Here is a 19216-nt window from a genome sequence, read left to right on the forward strand (position 1 = left end):
CAATCTCTGTCTGCAGCCAATCACCACAAGTCCCTTCCTCCTTCCTCAGCATCCAGTCTCACATACAACTCAGTATAAGCGTTTTCCTTTGCTACCCCTCTCTTTAATAGATGCCCCCCCCCCCCCCCCCCCCATATACTCCTGTCTAGTTTCTTCATCTCCTCAACTAACCCCCCCCCCCTCCATTGAGGTGTCCCAATGGTACAGGAAATAAAGTCACCAAGCAAGCTTTCAAATTAAAGTTTATTAATAATTATTAATATATAAATTTGAAAACTGCAGTGGAAGCTGAACCCAGCACTGTAGTAACAGATTCATTTAATAAAATGTTAAATGTTTAAGGGACAAAAAACTGCTGCTTCAGCATCATCGTTATTAGCTTATTAAGCTATCACACCAAAATATGACAGCGGTTCCAGATTGATTTTATTGAGGTATCTATACAATAATAACAATTATGCTAGACTATAGACTATAATGCTAGACACGGTCATGCTTTATGCTTATGCCAGTTCTGCCCTCTGCTGTCTCCAGCAAAAGGTGCTGCAATGCAGCAGTGCAACTTCAGTGACATAAACTAAGACACAGTCGTGAAAAAGAAAGTTTTCACAGTAGTCTGTGCAGTCCAGTGAAAAACTCAGTACACCCCACAGTTCAGTAGCTCGTATAACCTCCTTTAGCAGCATTAACTTGCAGTAATTGTTTTCTGTATAACTTTACATCATGTAAGAATTTTGGCCAACACAACTTTACATTGCTTCAGTTTGTTGAGTTTTGAACTGAATTTATGCATAAGGTCATTTCAATCAGGTTGAGGTCTGGACTGTCACTGAGCCAAAACAACACCTTTTCTTTTTTTCAACCATCTTGTTGGAAATTTACTGCTGTGCTTGGGATCATTGTCCTGTTGCATGACCCAATTTCAGCCAAGCTTAAGCTGTTGGACAGATGGTCTCACACTTGGCCTCATCTACCCAGAGACGTCGTGTAGTTCCTTCAGATGCAACTTTGCAAACCTAAATCATGCCGCCATCTTCTTTTCCAATAGATGAGACTTTCTCCTGGCAACCTTTCCAAACAAGTCATACTTGTGCAGTCATTTCCTAGTCATCCTGTCATGAACGTTAGCATTTAGCATGCTAACCGAGGCCTGTAAATTCGGAGACGTAGCTCTTGCCGTTTTTTTTTTTGTTTTTCAGATTTTCCAAAAACTCCACAATCTGACCTTGGGGTGAATTTCCGGTGATGCCCACCCCTGGGAAAACTGTGGAACGTTATTAAAACACATCCGAATGTTCCAGACCAGCAAACTTACAAAACATCTGTTTCATAGAGGCGCTCACACTCGCTGATGATCTGTTAATCAAGTGCATTTGATTAGCAGCACCTGGCTACTATGTGCCCTCGTAAATCCTATGGGAACAGTAAGAGTGGACTGCACAGAGTCCTGTCAAAACTTCCTTTTTCCCATGAGTACAACTAAAGTGTTTTTTGTTTTTTTTTGCCTTCAAATGTTTTTGTGACATCTGTGAACTGCGCATGTCACATTTTAACCAATCAATAAGTCAACAAACAGACGAAAGAATCAAGGCCTTCGTTCAGCCTTGTTTTCATCTCTGCTCTCATGCTGAGGTGGCCATCAAGGTCTGATACTGTATGTACATGCATGTTGGCACAATGTAAAATATTATCTGTGCCTGGGAAAAGGAAACACACCAGCCTGTCATAATAAAAGCGGATTTTGCAGGACACTATTACACGTTATGAGTGCTTACAGAGCTTAAAAGAGCAGCTTTGCAGCTTATGCTGTGCTTATATACAGTAAATACACATTTAGACATTGGAAGAATAGTGCAACGATTCAGCTGATGGATGTCCATGTCAGTCTGCTTCTTTGGTTTTGTATCTGAGTGAGTATTAGTACCATCAGGGACTGTGAGGGGGGAGAAATTTTGACAACAATTAATAATGAAGTCCATAAAATTGTGGATAGATGCAAAAAAATGAATGAGAAAAGAAACATGAATCATCTTAGAGTTGATAAGTTGGTCATCACTGGCTTGTCACGTTTTTGTGTCCCCCTTTCTACAAGACTGAATTAATCAATTTTCAATATGATTAATTTATCTCTATCAACAGGATACGTATCAGAGGCTTTTAAGGCAGCTGTAATTGAGCCATTATTCAAAAAGCCTTTACTTGGCCCAGCTGTCTTAGCTAATTATAAACTAGGAGGTCATCTTCAGACAGAGGTTACTCAAAGTATTAGGATTAAGCAAACATGAACGCTAATTCATAAACCTGGGACTCCAGGGAAACAGGGTGCATGCTTTTCTTGCCTGTTATTGCCTCCTCCTCCCTTAATGCCGGTAGGGTGGTTGTTCGGGATGAGGTTGGACCTGTTGACACTGAAGTTTATGGGAGCCCCTGGCAGCTGACCAGGTCTGATGGGCTTGGCTGGATTGGACACAGCGAAACAATAACAATCATTTACAGAGGGAAGGTTAATGGCCCACTGATATTTTTAAAAAACCCAAACACTAATTTCTTTCTGTTTGAGAATCAGATGAGAAAATTAATAAAATACTGATGTATATGCATCATTTTAGTGCTAAAGCTAGGCGGCTGTTAGCCTAGCTTTATCACTTTAGCGCTAAAGCTAGGCGGCTGTTAGCCTAGGTTAGCATAAAAATAAAAAACACTGATGATGAATGATTAGCCTGATCCTGTCCAAAACAAAACAAAAAAAACTACAAAACGTACAAAGCTTACTATAATAATCATAGTGTTATATATATGTTCCCTTGTCCCTAACTCCGCCTAGATTTGTTAATCAATCTGGATGAAATTTACTATATAATCTGCCCAGAGTACCAGGATTATCAACATCTATATAGCTTTTGAGAATTATTTTTATAATGTGTCATACCTGATCTTAAAACAAACAGCAAGATTACGTCAAGCTTAGCTAACTGCTACCTTTTAGTCTGGTAAAAGACGTCGCTTTTTAAAACGGTGGTGCCACCTACCTATCTGTGCTGACCCTCTCCTGCCCATGTTTTTAGGCTTGACGGCATCCTTAATGCGCTCCACCTCCTGTTGGTAGCGTTTACGATCACGGGCTGCATTCTCTTTGGCTTCCTTTAGGGCGGTCTCCAGGGCTTTGACCCGTTCAGCGGTGGCCCGCAGGCGCTTCTCCATCTTTGGGATTTCGCTGCGTAGGTCATTGTTGTCCCGTACTAGCTGTGGAATTTAAAACAGAAGAGAAAAAATAGAGCTTTTAACCTTGAGATGCCAGTTTGAGTGGGAGACACTCGTCTCACTTTGTTTGCATCTATTTCTACCTGCTTGTGAACTCTGGTTAGCTGCTCCAGGTTGTTCTCCAGGAAGCTGATCTTTTGCTTCTGGGCAGCACTGCTCTCCGTGTCCTCTGAGTCCATCTGAGCATTCTGTCCAAGCACAGCAAACAACTTTGTTATCTATGTAATTTATTTTGTTGCTTTCAGTTTTTCAAATCAGTGTCAAAGTGAAAAATAATTCTGTAACCAAAGAGCCCTGATCCAGAGAATCCCATCTGTGCCTAAATGTGGTGATAAGTAGCAGTTTTTGGATGAGTACAGCAGCGTAATATATTCTCTGTGTGCTCCAGGAAAGCCTGCTCTGCCTTTGTCTATCTCATCAAGCTTCCGCCGGAAGGCAGGAGATGAGCAGCACACTGAGGGCCCAGGTCCCTAAATTACAGCTGCTACCTTTGAAGAATCAGATGGCCTACTTATTGCAGACACTTTCTGTTTGTGTTCCCTGGATTCATTAAAATTTCATCAGGGTGCAGATTAAATGGGAGTGTTGCCGGCGCATGAGCGAAATATGGAGCTGTTTGACTCACTCCAGGTAAACGTCGTGGTCGAGGCAAGAAGAGCTCATGTGATATTGTGTAAGACAGGAGTCTTAACAGATGACAAATCAGATCACAAGATGGCGATTACTGTGATGATCCACCATGGCAACATTCAGGGAATGGGAGGTTACATATCTGCTCTGAGAGCTGAAATGTGTTCCATCACAGAAACACTTTGAGGACTTGTACCTTTTTTAATCTTGTGGATAAGTCTTGGACAAAGAGCCTTCTCAGGTTGTGAAGTGTCTGCAGCTCCCGTGCCTAACACAAGACAAGAAAGACAGGTTTGCAATGAATAACGGTGACAAGAAATCGCCCTCCAAACTCATGTCACAATGTATCATTTGCTGCTGCTGGCAACAAATCTGGGTTATATCTGGGCTAGTGAGCCATATAAATAATATTGAGGCTGTACTGAGATGTCACATCATGTCAGTTCATACCTAATTATTGCACCCAAAAAGTACATCTTTGAGCACCACTACTCTTTGTGCAAAAATACATGAATGTGACAGGAGGTCACATGATTAAAGCTGATTAAAGGAAACTAATTACACCAATTTCACTACAAAGGCTTTCCATAATCCATCAAATCCATCCATCTATCCATTCATCCACCCACCCATAGACACCCATTCATACTCACATTCACACCAGAAGTGACCATATTTGCTAATGCTAGCTGAATGTTAAAAATGTTACCGTTTTTCCTCTTACCTCTGTTGTATTGGTGGAGACAGAAATCTCCATAGCAACATACTACTGCTAACAGCTACTTACATAAGAGGTTTGTTGTGTAGTGGGTGAACTCATTTTCTAAGCAAATACAGATTTCAAAACTTGTGGCAATAACTGACCACAGTTTCCTCCAGTCCCTTTAGGTCCTGTCTGGCCTGCTCCCTCCTGTCCTGCTGCACCCTGCAGCACATGAAACAAGCGTTAATAAGACTGGAAAACAGTTCTGCTAAACAAGTTTGCATTTTCCTTTTAAATAAACGCGAGAGATGTTACGTGAGCTCTTCCAGCTGGCGGCTCTTTTCCTGGTCAGCAGCCTTGAGCTTCTCATGCTCCACTCTGAGCCTCTCCTGCTCCAGCATGATCTGCTGGTTCAGACTGCACAGAGGTCAGGGATAAAATCAGCCGAGTCATGTAAGTTTCGCTCAAAGAGACAAGCGTTAGGTGATGTGGTGTCTTACTCCTGCAGCTCAGTGATAAGCTTCTCCTTGGCGTCAAGCTCATCTCTCAGGCTGCTGATCTGCCTTTGATGGACCTCTCTGTGAGTCTGGATCTGCTTCTCCACAGCTTCCTGAAGACACGGAAAAAAAACCAGCTAGTCACTGCATGAGATGAGGTGGGCAATTAAAAGCACACTTTGTACGTGTTACAGTACCTTGACTTCATTTGCAGACTGGATCTCGTTCTCTTTCTCCATGGCATTAACCTTCTCTGGAAGGAGAAGAAATGATCCATGTTATTGGGAACAACTGGGATATAACAATGGATCTTCTGTAGTTTCTTATGGCACAAACAAGTACAAACAGTATTTTTCTTAAGCTTGCCACGTCATGTAAACCCTTTTCATAGTTTACTGGAAACAAGATTTAACCTTCTAGGACCTGGCGTCCACATATGTGGACATCACATTTTGGGTTACTTAGACCAAAATACTCAATTTTGCTCTACAAGGGCCTGATATCCACTTACGAGGACATTATACTGCTACTGTTCTATCAAAATTTTAAACGAATATCCTCATATGTGGCTCTTATTTTTCTTAACAACAAAAATAAGGTACAAAAAAAAATCTGGTAATTCTTTGTTTTTACATTCATCAGGACCCAATCAGCCCAAATATCAAAGAGAAATTAAAAATGCATGCCGTGGAAGAGTTCGAGTCTTAGGAGGTTAAAGGAGAAACAGGTATTACTTTAGCATGACTTTCAGGGAAATCCATAAACACAGACACTTCTTTGAACGTTCAATGCTAATAATCAATGCTTATGACTTATTCAAGTTTAGTTTTACAAATTCAGGTTTAAAACAATAAAAATGTCATGGTCTCTGGATCTTGGATCCAGGATTTTATATTTCTTTATGGTTTTATGGATACCTTTAAGTTTGCCATTTATTATATTCTCAGTTTGTAGGATTCTAGTTCACCTCCTTGCTTATTAAATCGATATCTTTTGTGATCCCTTTGTTCCCCCAGTGACGTTCCCGTGTCTGTCTAGTCTTTCTATGTTCTGTCTCTGTGTTGAATCTTCTATCCCTGTGTTAGTTTGGCATGTCATAGTCTGGGTCTCAGTGTGTATGCTTGTTCCTGTTTTATTGTGATAGTCTTGTGTCAAGTTTAACTTCCCTTGTCTTGTTATTCCTGATTTGTTCCCACTTTGTTTCCCATCTGTTTCCTCTCCCTTCATTACCTGCTGTGTATCAATTGTCTGAGTTTCCCCCTTGTTCTTTGTCACATTGTCCCTCTTGCCGTGGGCCCCTGTGAGTTCCATGTTTCCAAAGAGATTTTCCTAGTTAATAAGTTCTATTATTAATCTGTACCTTGGTTCCTGTGAAGCCACCAGTAAAACTACCGTTAAGGTTAAGTTCTGTTCTCTGTGTCCTGTATTTGGGACCTGCCTGCTGCACCGCGATGCACAACAAAAAATGTATCCAAATATTTTTCACATGTGAGTTTTCACAAAGAATTAAGACAGCTCTGAAGGCAAAAGGGGGTCCAACCCAGTACTAGCAAGGTGCACCTAATGAAGTGGCTGGTACATATAATAAATACATTTTTAAAGAAATGTGGATTTTACCCTATCTGACTGGTCAATAGCCCTAAAACACCAGAGAAGATTAAATCCTTTTATTCAGGGTTGTTTCCAAGACTTTTTTTTTTTTTAAATCAGAGTGTGAGACTTTGTTTTAAGGTCACCATTGCACCACTGTACCCACTTGCTTTAGCTTTTATGTCCTAAAACATTTGAGTCACTATGCAGACAACTATTAGTTAGCTTAAGGACCTCTTACAGCAGTTTCACTGCCTTCTCCACAACACACCTTTAGCCAAACAGGGCTTCTTGTGCAAAAACAGAATGGAGAGCAGAGAGTATGTTGCTCACCCTGGGCTCTGATCCTGACTATTTCCTCACTGAGAGAGTCCACATTCTCTTCCAGCTGTCTTTTCTTCTGCTCCACATTCTGGAGGGACTCCGTCAGGGACTTGATTTTGGCTTCTTGCTAAACAACGACAGGCCAACGAAAGACATGAAAAGGACTCATACAAATTAAATGACAGTTCTTTTAGGCCAGACCCCATTGTTAGGCCCCATTGTTATTGATATACAACCACATAATCTGACATCTTAACTATATGTCACTATGGCGACAGCATCTGAGATGGCAGCAGTTGTTAAGCAGCTGTTACCTGGGAGATGCGGAGCTGACAGGCAGTCAGCTCGCTCTCAGTCTCGTCCAGCTTCTGGGTGGTCTCGGTCTGTGTGCTCTCCAGCAGCTTGCTGCGCTTCACCATGGTCTTCACCTCTGACTTCATCTTGCTGATGTAGAGACGGGCCACGGTGAACTCTTCGTCAATGAGACCACCGCTCTCTTGTTGCTGAGGACGTGAGAGAACATTACGTAGGTCAAAGACATTCCTCAGAATCAGTCCCACACAGACCATCCATGGAGTTTAAAATAGATTAGGAGTTTATCAAAATTTCTTGACGAGCATGCAGTTGGAGATACACTGGAAACCAGTGCAAACAAAACAAGATGCTCACACTTCCTATTAAAACTATGGCGACCAGCTGATTGCTGTCGTCTGATCATAAAATATGCAGAACATTTGTCTGCTGAAGCGTTTTCTGTGAGCATCTTTGTGCTTTTACCAGTTTTACGTTTGAATCAATTTCACACTGTTGGTTCAACCAAATCTATTTTACCATTTTTTTAAGGACTATTGAAAGTCATTATATGCAGAAATTCAACACTCATAGTTTAGTTTCTGTTTCTTATTTTTCAAGATTGGGTGCTTTTCTTTTTTTGTGATAATAAAGGTAATTTGAAGTTCTACTTTGGCTGGAACTTGATCAAGGTTCATGTTCTACATTTTCTGACTGAATCCACTAAAGAAACTGAATGAGAGATACATCCACAGTGGAATTAAGTGCTTGCAACCGGCCTATGCAAAACCATCCTCATTTTCAGCAAGGATCACCTGAATACCTGATGATGTTGATAGTTCTTAGACCACAAGTTGTTAGCTTGTGGTCTAAAGCACTGTCATTTCACAGTTTTAACCCAAATGTCACTTTTCTGAATATGAAACAGTGTATCAGAGCCAAACTGGGAACCTTGATGTCATTGCTTCCCACAGCGATGCCTATCTCAGCCAGGTCTTTGAGTAATGATGACATCATCTCAGTGACCCTCTTTTTCTGGTGGTTGGTCATCTCCTTCAATTTCTGAAGCTCTGAGTCAATGGAGGCCAAGGAGCTCTGGTGGTGGACGATAACAGACATCACAAAGCATCTAGGATTAGTATTAGTGTTTTTACTTCCAGCAAATTCCCCCAAAGCTTCAAGCTGCTCACCGATTTCTCGTTCAGCTCTTCACTGAGAGCCTCAAACTCTTTGGTTTTGTTTTCAACTTCCTGACTCTTCTGGTCGTAGTTGACAGCCAGCTCCTCCAGGGCCTGCAGCACTTCCTTCACTTCCTCCTTGGAGGCTTCATTCTCCGCCAGCAGCCGGTTCAGCTCCGTCTGCAATGTGTCGTGGTCACGGCGAGAGGATGCTAATAGCTAGGAGAGGTAAATGATGCTCAGTGATGCTCTCATATGGTCAGGTTTGAAAGTAGGTTAAAAAATGTATCAACAGCAGGGACTACAAAACAGATTTCTGAACAGTGAAGAAAAATGTGCTCAATCTGGTAAGGCTCCTGTGCTTGCTAAGGGTGAATTACAGTTTGACCTCTCCTGCAGGGCTACTAATGGTCTGCAATCAGCTGTCACACCAGGTTTATGCTAACAGGAGTGCCTAGGGGGATTTGGAACAGCGGGAAGGCACAGGGGAAGGAAGGAAGGAAAGAAAGGAAGTTAGGGAAGGCGGATGCAGTGTCACCTCCTCCTGATCCAACATCTGCTGCTTCAGCGTCTCCACCAACTGAGACTGCTGGTTGATCTCATCGTCCTGCAGGAAAGGCAGAGGAAAAGAGAAATCCAGTAATGTTTCATTCACATAATTCTCCTACCAAAGAGCAATACTGAACTGCAACCAATTGCACCACCTGCTGGTCAAAAGAAATAAGTTCACCAAAATTAATTAGAAGACGAATGTTGGTTTTCACATAAATATATTGTCTTTATTCCAATATCAAGAATGAATTTACATTATTAAAACAAAAGAGAAAGATGAAGTGAAGATATTGTGAAATTTCATGTGACTGGAATTGTGAAACCTTACATAGTTTTCATCCTGCTCTCACAAAGTCAATGTACTACCGAAATAGATTCAGTGTTCTAGTTTTTACTGTCATCCTGCTGGAGATTAATAGCATGTCTTGCCTGAGGCAATGTCTATTTAAATATGTTAAAAAAAATCAGTCAGTTGCTACTGCATTGCACTTTATCTGCATGTTCTAATATATTTATCTAATATATATAAAACAAAACAGGCAGTACTGAGATTACACTGTTTGACAGATTTTCAGAACTGTTCAGCAATGAGCCAGCCTAAATACACAGTCAAGAAGGAGATAAAGACCAATATCTATCTATCTATCTATACACACACACACACACACACGCATATATATATATATATATATATATATATATATATATATATATATATATATATATATATATATATATATATATATATATATATACTATTACCTATACTGGGATTTACTGTTACATCCCTACAGTAAAATTAAGAAAAGGCTCTGAAATGCTGAAAGGGCTTAATTGTTGGAGGCTTGGATGTTTGCCCACGGGACACTTTCATTCAAAGCACAAAGCTGAATATCAATCATTAGTGCTCAAACATTTGTGATATAATACATGCACATTCATGTGATCCTGACTTGCATCGTTCAGTTCAGCTTAAATCAGTTCAACACTTAAGGTTTTTGAACTTTTGCATTCACGTTTTTTTTAGCTGGTCTTCATTTCATCAGAGTCCAGGTGTTTCACCACACTTGCAAGCATGCTTTCAGCGTGAGCAAAAAGGCCACAAGTGGCGCGTGCAGCAAATTCAACCAACACCAAAACTGTTGTTTCGTTACCTTGTCGTCCAGCTCTTTGTAGAGCTTGGCCATTTCCGCCTCGTACTTCTCTTTCTCTGCATCTGTGAGTTTGACTCCTGGCAGGGAGCTCAGGGCAGGTTTGGGTGGCATCTTGTCATTGTGGTGGGTGCTCTCCAGGGCCTGGACTTCTTCTTTGGCCTTTTCTTTGTCAAACTGCTCATCCATTGGCACACTCTCTCCTGCAGGGAGCAGCAGAAAGATGATATAAGAAGGTCTGTTTCCATCAGAGAAAATATTATGACTGCTATGTTTCACAGCAATCCTTTTCTTAACAGGTTCTTAATACAAAAAAAAGAAAGGAAAACTAGTTAAAATTAACGAGCCTTCATGTGTAGCATTAGTGCAGGACAGGCATGGTCTTGCATATTTTTCCGGGGGACTGTTTGTGGTTATTAAATATAGAAACAAGGAGCTCTTTCTTTAAAAGCCTCCAGTTAGGATCCATGTGCAGCTCAACTCTAATTGCTAAACACAAGGACACAAGATTTAACATTGTTATGAACATATCCATACTAACATTAAACACATAAAAACAATGATCATATGTCTGCAAACTCCTCTGCCTCTGCTTTAACCTGCCCATAATATAGCCTGTGGCCCTCACCGCTCCTCCAGCGGTTCAGCTCATTCTCGAGCCAGGTGACTGTGTTTCTCAGTGTCTTGTTCTTCTCCTTCTCTTTCTCCCATTTGCTCTTCCACTGCTCTGCTGTCAGTTCCACATTCATACTCACTTGGTTCTTGATGGTCTTTGCTCTGGTGAGACACAGAGGTGAGAAAGTGGTAGCGGTCTGTTTTGAATACTAACAGCACACAGTTGAGGCTGGTTTCACCGCAGAGCCAGCTCAGAGGTCGGTGTTTCTCAGCGTCTGAGCTTAAGTCGGTGCCCTGTCTTTATGGAGTCAGACACCAAACCTATGGATCATTCATATTTATGACTCTAGACCATAGTCTTCTTTGCCTCTAATCTTTTAATATTAAAATGTAGCTATTTGTGGAACACCTTTCAGTTCAGTAACATCATTTGTAAAGAGGTGATGACAGGTTTGTGTCTACGTACCTCTGTCCAAAAAGCAATGTAGACCTGGTCTCTGCATCATTGTAAGCCGAAGGTGAGCAGCAAATGACCATAGTTGTCCGACAGTTTCCTCCCAGGGAATCCTGCAGGATTCTGGTCATCTTACTGTCTCTGTATGGTATGTAGGACTAGGCAGATTGAGACCATATGTTGCATTATATGATAATTCTGCATGTCACAAACAGCATTTACAACAGTGAAGCCTCTTGTGATGAAATGTAACTGAGCAATTAAAATTAAGGACTGCGGTCCACTATCATGTACTTACAAAATATAATATACTCAATTTGTAACATTTTAGCAATATAAAAACCCTCTATGGAGGCTCCTGAGCAGTAGGCCGATGGTTCATCTCAGGGTTCCTAGATCTTTGAAATAGGTGCACTTCCTGGGATATTCAGAGTGGCTTAGATCAGGTCTTATGATCAGGTCTTATGGTATGTAAAATGTATTCAGGTTCTATAATGCCGTCCTACAATAAAAAGAAACAGTAAATATTTAAAAAATGTCTCCAGCTGCTGGCTGATGTTCCTATTTTTGCACACAAGATTGTTCCACAGTATTGCAAGTCCTTTAACCTAAACAGCTACACAGGTGGTTTGCACTCTGATGATTTCACAACTTTTCATACATATACACCTTTGCCTTCACATTTTAGCGTGCTGGGCTCATCTTTAGCATAATTTTTTGAGGTCCAATCTGGTCTGATAGACCCCCCAGAACTGGAAATAGTCATAGTAATAACCAAGAAAATGGAAATATGATGTGATCAGTAGATCAACATCTATCTTGCACACATTACATGGTGATGTGCACATTTACCCAGTGTGTTAAGTGTTTAAGGCGCAGACATCAGCAGAAACAGTACAACAAATTCTTCGAATTCAGTGATCTGCCTCCATCTCACCCTGTCCCTGTCATCCTCTTCTGTCACACCAACTCTCTGCATGTCATACAACTCTACATCCATGAATCTTCTTTGTTGTCTTCATTTTTTCCTCCTGCCTGGCAGCTCAATATTCAACATCCTTCATCCAACATATCCACTCTCCCTTCTCTGAACATATCAAAACCACCTCACCCTTGCCTCTATAACTGTCTCCAAACTGCTCATTTTTACTGTCTCCGATGAACTCATTTCTAATCTGGTCCAGTCTGGGCACTGCCAGTGGAAGTCTTAGCATCTTCACCTCTACCTCTCCTATTTTTTTTTTGTCAGCCACCGTCTTTAAACCATACATAATGGCAGGTCTAACTTTCATCTTGTAATTTTTCCCTTTCACTCTTGCTGCTGTCCTTCTGTCAAATCATCCCAACGCTCATCTCCACCCACTCCACCCTGCTTACACTCTCTTCTTCACCTCTCTTGTGCACTGTCTGTTGCTTTGGATGGTTTAAGGTATTTAAACTTACCTCTGCTCCACCAGCTTCACAGCTATACCTGTCTCCTTCTTATTCACACACATGCATTTTGTCATGCTTTTACTGGATTTCTTTATGCATGCTCAATCATCTAGGTAAGTAAATCCCAAAAGGTTGATTCTGTTCATCTTGACGTAGGGTTTCCAGTGGGAGAAACGTTTCGTCACTCATCCAAGTGACTTCCTCAGTCTCAGCTGACTGCAGGTTTCCCCAACCTTATAAACAGTACATTGCACAATGACTGAAACTAGCACCACCGAATGAACAACGCTACATCCAGATGAACAGAATCAACCTTTTGGGATTTACTGGATTTCATTCCTCTTCTCTCCAGAGCATACCTCCACCTCTCCAGGCTCTCATCCACCTGCTCCCTATTGTCACCACAGATCCAAATGTCCTGTGTAAACATAATGGTTCACAGAGACACCTGCCTGGCCTCTTCTGTCAGCCTGTCCATGACCACTGCAAACAAGAAGCCGTTGAGAGCTAATGTAATCCCACCCCACTTCACAGCTCTGTCACCACGCTCATGCAAATATAACTTATGGGATCTTTTAAAAGATCTAATGAACGAATCAGCACATTTGTGATAGTAAACTCACTTCAGCCTCTCCTTTTACGAATTTCATTTATAAACTTTGAATCACATTTTGGAGTGGCAGTAATTCTAACGCTTCACCACGCTTCGAAAACTGTCTCACCGAGCCTTCTGCCAGAGCTGAGATGACAATTCCCAGTGCAGACAGGGACTTGTTAATCATCTTGGCTTCATCCAGCACTGTACCCTCTGCTCCAGTTTTACCCACCTTTGAAACACAAAAACAGCACAATTGTTATAGTGGAGCTGAAAACTGTATCACATTACAGATGCTCAGAACCTTTTTCTTTTAACAAGATCAGCTTAGTAAAAGAAAGTTGACAAAGTAAGTAAGTAAGTAAGTAAAATTTATTTATATAGCACATTTCACAGATAAAAATCACAAAGTGCTTCACAATAAGATCAGACACACAAGTTAAAATTAATTAAAAGCCCGTTTGTATAAAAATGTCTTCAGCTGCTTTTTAAAGGAGTCAGTAGAGTCTAGACAGCGTAAAGACAACGGCAGGGAGTTCCACAGCCTAGGTGCCAGTGCCTGAAAAGCCCGATCCCCACGTGTTTTAAACCTAGTACGTGGGACCACCAGTAGCCTCTGACCTGAAGACCTAAGTGCTCGGGATGAAGCATGAGGTTTCAACATTCACATTGACATTCAAAGCATGTCAATGGCTTTCCCGGAGTTTAGCGCTATGACTGGTCTGTTAACATTTTACACTTTACTGATGGAAGATTGTTCTAGTTTCCCCCCATGAACGGAAGTGGCAGCACGATAGCATAATTAAACTTTTATCATACAGATCCATTTAATACAGACACACTTTGCCACTAGGGAAAAGGGAAATGAGAGTAAAAGAGCTGTTTCCACCCTGAATTTTAAATCAGGCCTGGTTTCTGCTGTATTAATAAACAACTACTTAAAAGCTACTCTTTAGCTGGTTCAAGTCAGAGGCGGGCTCTTGAAATTGGGAAAAAACACATTTGCAGAGGTTATGAAGATGAGAGAGGTCAGAGAGGAGGAGGAGTACTGAGGATCATACTTTTTCACTCCCAGCCAGATCGACGAGGTACAGCTTGCCGGTTAATTTCTGTTCAGTCTTACTGTTTTCCTGCTTGATGTTGATGAGGAAGATGCTGTGACTCCTGGAGCTGTGCTCATTCATGTCTGAATGTACATGTGGGCACACAAACACACAAAAAAACAGTTATTACTGATTATAATAACTGATTAGGTTTGCACGCTATAAAACTAATGGCCCATTGAAGTGTTTTTTCTGAGGGATTACCAAGGTAAAAGAATGAGACTTAACCAGACTAGAATACATAAAAACTCCAGCCGCGACTAACACAGGTAGCTGTAGCTGACTGGTATCTAAAAGGCCTCACATCTTCTAATTCTAACACCTCCTGACTGTCCATAATGCTGTTCTTGCCTTTTTAATGGAATTATTGAACATGGAATATGTCCTGCTGAGTGGAAAGATAAATGGAAATGGACTGGTATTTTTAAACCTGCAGGCACAGGGAAGATATGCAAACTCCAAAGTCCAAAACCAATCCTTGACATCTGGAATGGTGGTATAGTGGTGAGCACAGCTGCCTTCCCAGCAGATCAGCATCTCCTTTAATCTTTACGTCACAGCGTTAAATTAGGAGATCACACGGGACCTTCCGACTGTGTTATCCTGCTGATCACAGGTAGAGCAAAAACGTTTGTTGTGGTGGCTGCAGATCAGGAAGCAGAGCAGGTCATCGACTAATCAGAAGACTGGTGGTTGCTCCAGTCTGCATGCCAAAGTATCACTGAGCAAGATACTGAAGTTGCTCACTGGTGCTTCCATTGGAGTATGAATGTTACATAGAAAGCAGAAACAAGTGCTGGTGTGAACTGTCGTAGAAATGCATTATGTAAGAACCAGTCTATTACCATCACAGTGGCACTACCATCACAGTGGCTCTATGCATGGACATGCATGCAACCAAAGTCTGCCTAGATACAACCAGTCAGCTTCCAGCTTCCAGGACCAAAAATGTTGTCCCGTGCTTACAGATTCTGTATGTGTCAAGAATCGCTGTGTGGCAGGCAGGAGTTGGACCCAAAATGCAGGCTCTCAGACACGAGGGGTGAACACAAAATCACAGCTTTATTGCTGGCGTGGTGGGACACAAATAATAATACAAAACTAAACTGGGAAAATATAAGCTAAACTTTACAGAGAGGCACACAAGGGACGAGGCGACATGGAACAGAGGGAGATTCCGACATAAATACACAGAAGGTAATGAGTGAGGTGGGAACACACGGGGAGCACAGCTGAGGACAATTATGCATAACAAGACAGGGAGGGCACGGAGCTGAAAATACTAACCCAAGATGCGGACCTTAAACGTAACACAGGAAGAACACAGAGACACAGACAGGAGGGGAGACAGGAGGGGAGAGAGAGCATGGGGAGAGCACATGAAGAAATACACAAAGGGAAGAGGAAAACATGGAACACAAGGAGTGGGAGCAAAGCACAATAACTCACATCACTATATAAGACAGTCACACAGAGGGAGACACAGAAGGCAACAACACAGGGGGAACATACGGGCAGAGAAGATTAAACACAGAACAGAGGGCACAGAGAAACATGAGGGGCAGGGGATCAAAACCTAGGAGCCATAGAATAAATCACAAATGAACTTGACATAATACAGAAACACAGGAAAACTAAGAACGCTGGGTCAAATGACCCAGGATCCTGACAGTATGTTCATATGCAGATGTCTGTTTACAGAAATTATAATTTTCCAACAAACCTAACTGATGCCATAATGGGATCCATTTAATTCAGAAAATAAGTGCATAATTAAGTCAGCTCAGCTTCAGTTTAAATCGTGTACCCATGGTTAGAAAGAACCTGACTTTAATGTGTTTTTCACAGATGTCTTCTTGGCTCAGCTTTTGGGAGTGTGGCAACAGTCAGGAGACTCAGTGAGGATGAACCCATGAGAGGCCGCAATGTATGAACTCACTTGTGACAGCCACGCTTCGGTTATTTTTGCCCTCGTCTATGGCTTCCATGACCTCCTCAGGAGTGCAGACAAAACGCTCGGTACAGCCCTGGGGACACATGAACATCACAAGGAAATATTATTCTCAGTAGCCCCACAGCAGGACTGGTTTATAGAGACACATTTATTAGCTGAAGGGACCGTGACACGCTAACAGTCTCCACTGGATATTTATGAAAGGAGAGCTAGTGCTTCATGGTCTCAGTAGCTTGGATTTCTTCATGCAATCATGGCCTATGTGACATATAGCTGAATGCCAAATGAAATACAATGATCTGTAAAGCCTTCTTACCCTTTATACATAAAACCCTGTAGGTAAGCTATCACAGTAGCATCATTGTTTTGCTCTGTTGTTCATAACTAATGCATTAGAACCGGCTGGGAGAAGTGTGTGACTGTATGACTGCAGACTTTGAGTTTAATCAGAAACAATGTTATGCCTTGAAAATGAAGCACTCAGTCTGTCTTACCTTGACATATGGGACCCTGTTCTTGTCCTCATGTACAGGAAGGTTGGTCTTTGACACTGTGGAGGAAAATGAAAGCAAAGAATGAATCATGGTCTCTGTTACAGACAGGGTCTGACTGATGATGAGCCCCGTACATACCATCCAACAAGTCCCTAATTTTGTCCAAATAGATTTCAAAATATGAAACCTGCAAAACAAAAGCGCACAGTGAGACTTCATCAGATTTTTTCATGTGCTCCTGCCTCGTTGCTCAGCTACATACTTTGATGTGGAACTCCAGGTTCTCATCCATGGAATAAATGTAGTTAAAGATGTCTTGCACAATTCGAGGAATGATTCCCATCATTTCAGGGTCATGAAGCTTCCCCTTCAGGACATGATGATAAAAGTAAGACAGCACAGAATCTCAGGCTTTTCCTGGCTATTTTTAATATGTTTGACCAGTAGCAAAAAAAAAGCAACAGCTGATACTTCATAGTACCTCCATTGTGTGTGTTTTGCCTGAAGATGTCTGCCCATAAGCAAAGATGGTCCCGTTGTATCCCTCCAAAACATCTGTACAAAGAAGTAACACATTTAGGATTGGGGTTTGGCTTTGTATTTCATGAACAGATTCCAATGCACAGCTTACCTTTGACTATCTTCTGAGCCACAGCATTATAAAACTCCTCCTGAGTTGTCTTGGACTGGAACACACGGTCAAAGTAGTATGGTTTGCCCTTTAAACAAGAGGTGGAAGCAGTGAGAAATAGTAAAGTATACCATCAAGAATTTAGAGTTTGCTGCACAACAGCAGCCCTACTTTTTCATGCTCACTGCACAATCTTTTTTCCCCCTGCTTTCTACTTTTAGTTTGTGTTTGTAATATTTTATCCATTGTCTGTAGTGTCTCTCTTTTAGTCTTGTTTTACTTTGAAGGTCAGCTCTTTGGGGGATATTGCTTTGCTTTGATTTCCTGTCTTTATTTATTTCCCACCCATGCATTTACATAAGCCTGTATTACTGTTTTCTCTTCATGCCATGGTTGAGTCATCTGCTTCTAGATCAGTGTCCCCCCCTGGGTTTTCTGGTTTGAGATTTTGATTTTTCTTTCTTTGGAATTTTCTTTGTTGAATATGTTTGTTATATTTAGCAAATTATTTATATTTAATATATGCTTTGTTACTTCCTCCTCTGCCTTCAGGGTGTCCTCAGCTGAGGCACTTTACGAGCATCAGATTAAAAACATAAGATACTTGATGTGACACAGCTCAAGTGTGTTCGCAAGTTACTAGACAAGTGGGATATGTTTCTAAACTATTTTACTACAGTGAGGAACATTTTGGGGGATGGCTGTGGTTTGGCAGGTTGAGCAGGTCATCTACTAATTGGAAGGTTGGTGGGGTACGAATGTTAAAAAGCACTTCGACATTAAAGAAAGTGAATGTTCATGTTCAACCGCTCGGAAGCAGTCACATCAGCCAATCACACTGCAGCAACTCAGTGCAGGCATGGTGAAATCATGGTTAAAGCAACCTGTTCAAGTTGATTTAAGTGGCTTTCATTAGCCTTAAGTAAAGAATAGGAGGGCCGCCGGTTTAGCTCACTGGGATGAGCCGCATGTGTCTTCCCCCCACCCCCTCTCTCCCTCTTTCGTGTCAGTCTCTACTGTCTCTATCAAAATAAGGTAATAAAAAACGAGTAGATAGTAGTACATTAAATAGATGATGCAATGTTGTTTATTGCACTGTTAGTGCCTCCAAAATCAGCATTTCCAACCTAAAATATATAACGATGTCAAATTTTTTTTCTTTTTTTTAGGACACAATTTCAGTTAATAAAATGTGAAAAGGTCCGCTTACTGTTTCGCACACTCACCCCGATCAGCACACAGTCGTCCCCCTTAAACTTGGGTATGTACTGGTCTCCGCGTGCCACCTCAGCGCTGTTCAGCGGCCTGAAACGGCACACCACCTTGATGGTGCACTCCGCCGCCGCGTCCCCCATCCTCGCCGCTGTGGATGAATGGATGGATGAAGCGCTCAGAGAACAAAAATGTGGTGCTGCTGAAGTTGTCTGTCGCTCGGCTCAGAGACTTTCCCCGCAAAAAGAAGTCAAAAGTAAAAACTGTAAAACATACATTCATTTGTGTTTCTATTCAACACTTTTCAGCGAAAGCTGACAATAAAAGTCTGCTAGAAGAAAACTAACAGCGTGCTCCCTTCGGGCGCAGCATTGATGAAAAAGCCTCTTTGCAGGGCTGAACTAAACAACGATTAGAGCACATGACACATGAACAGAAGCGTCACATTGCTGCTCAGGATCTGCGACTTCTGACCACCCGACGGTCAGAAGTCACGTTTAAGTACTGAGTAGCTTCAGGTATTTTAAAAGAAAGAAGGTACATTTAT

The 19216-nt window shown here is 41.6% G+C and overlaps 1 protein-coding gene across 1 annotated transcript; it reads right to left on the bottom strand.

The window, feature by feature from the left end:
- Positions 1-1827: 1827 nt before the first annotated feature.
- LOC134634210 (kinesin-1 heavy chain-like) lies at positions 1828-19020 on the bottom strand. The gene is made up of 26 exons (XM_063483269.1): positions 18684-19020; positions 17458-17545; positions 17308-17381; positions 17089-17193; positions 16965-17013; positions 16827-16882; positions 16318-16405; positions 14337-14461; positions 13403-13507; positions 11259-11404; positions 10806-10954; positions 10181-10380; positions 9013-9081; positions 8487-8693; positions 8248-8391; positions 7320-7508; positions 7015-7132; positions 5289-5344; positions 5095-5204; positions 4910-5011; positions 4756-4816; positions 4088-4159; positions 3345-3449; positions 3030-3243; positions 2340-2457; positions 1828-1933 (listed from the first exon to the last, which is right to left on the bottom strand). The coding sequence occupies exons 1-26, from the start codon at positions 18810-18812 to the stop codon at positions 1927-1929; spliced, it is 2886 nt and encodes a 961-aa protein (XP_063339339.1). The 5' UTR covers positions 18813-19020; the 3' UTR covers positions 1828-1926.
- Between the last annotated feature and the right edge of the window lie 196 nt (positions 19021-19216).

Source organism: Pelmatolapia mariae, linkage group LG9 (assembly GCF_036321145.2).
Source record: "Pelmatolapia mariae isolate MD_Pm_ZW linkage group LG9, Pm_UMD_F_2, whole genome shotgun sequence".
Lineage (NCBI taxonomy): Eukaryota > Metazoa > Chordata > Actinopteri > Cichliformes > Cichlidae > Pelmatolapia > Pelmatolapia mariae.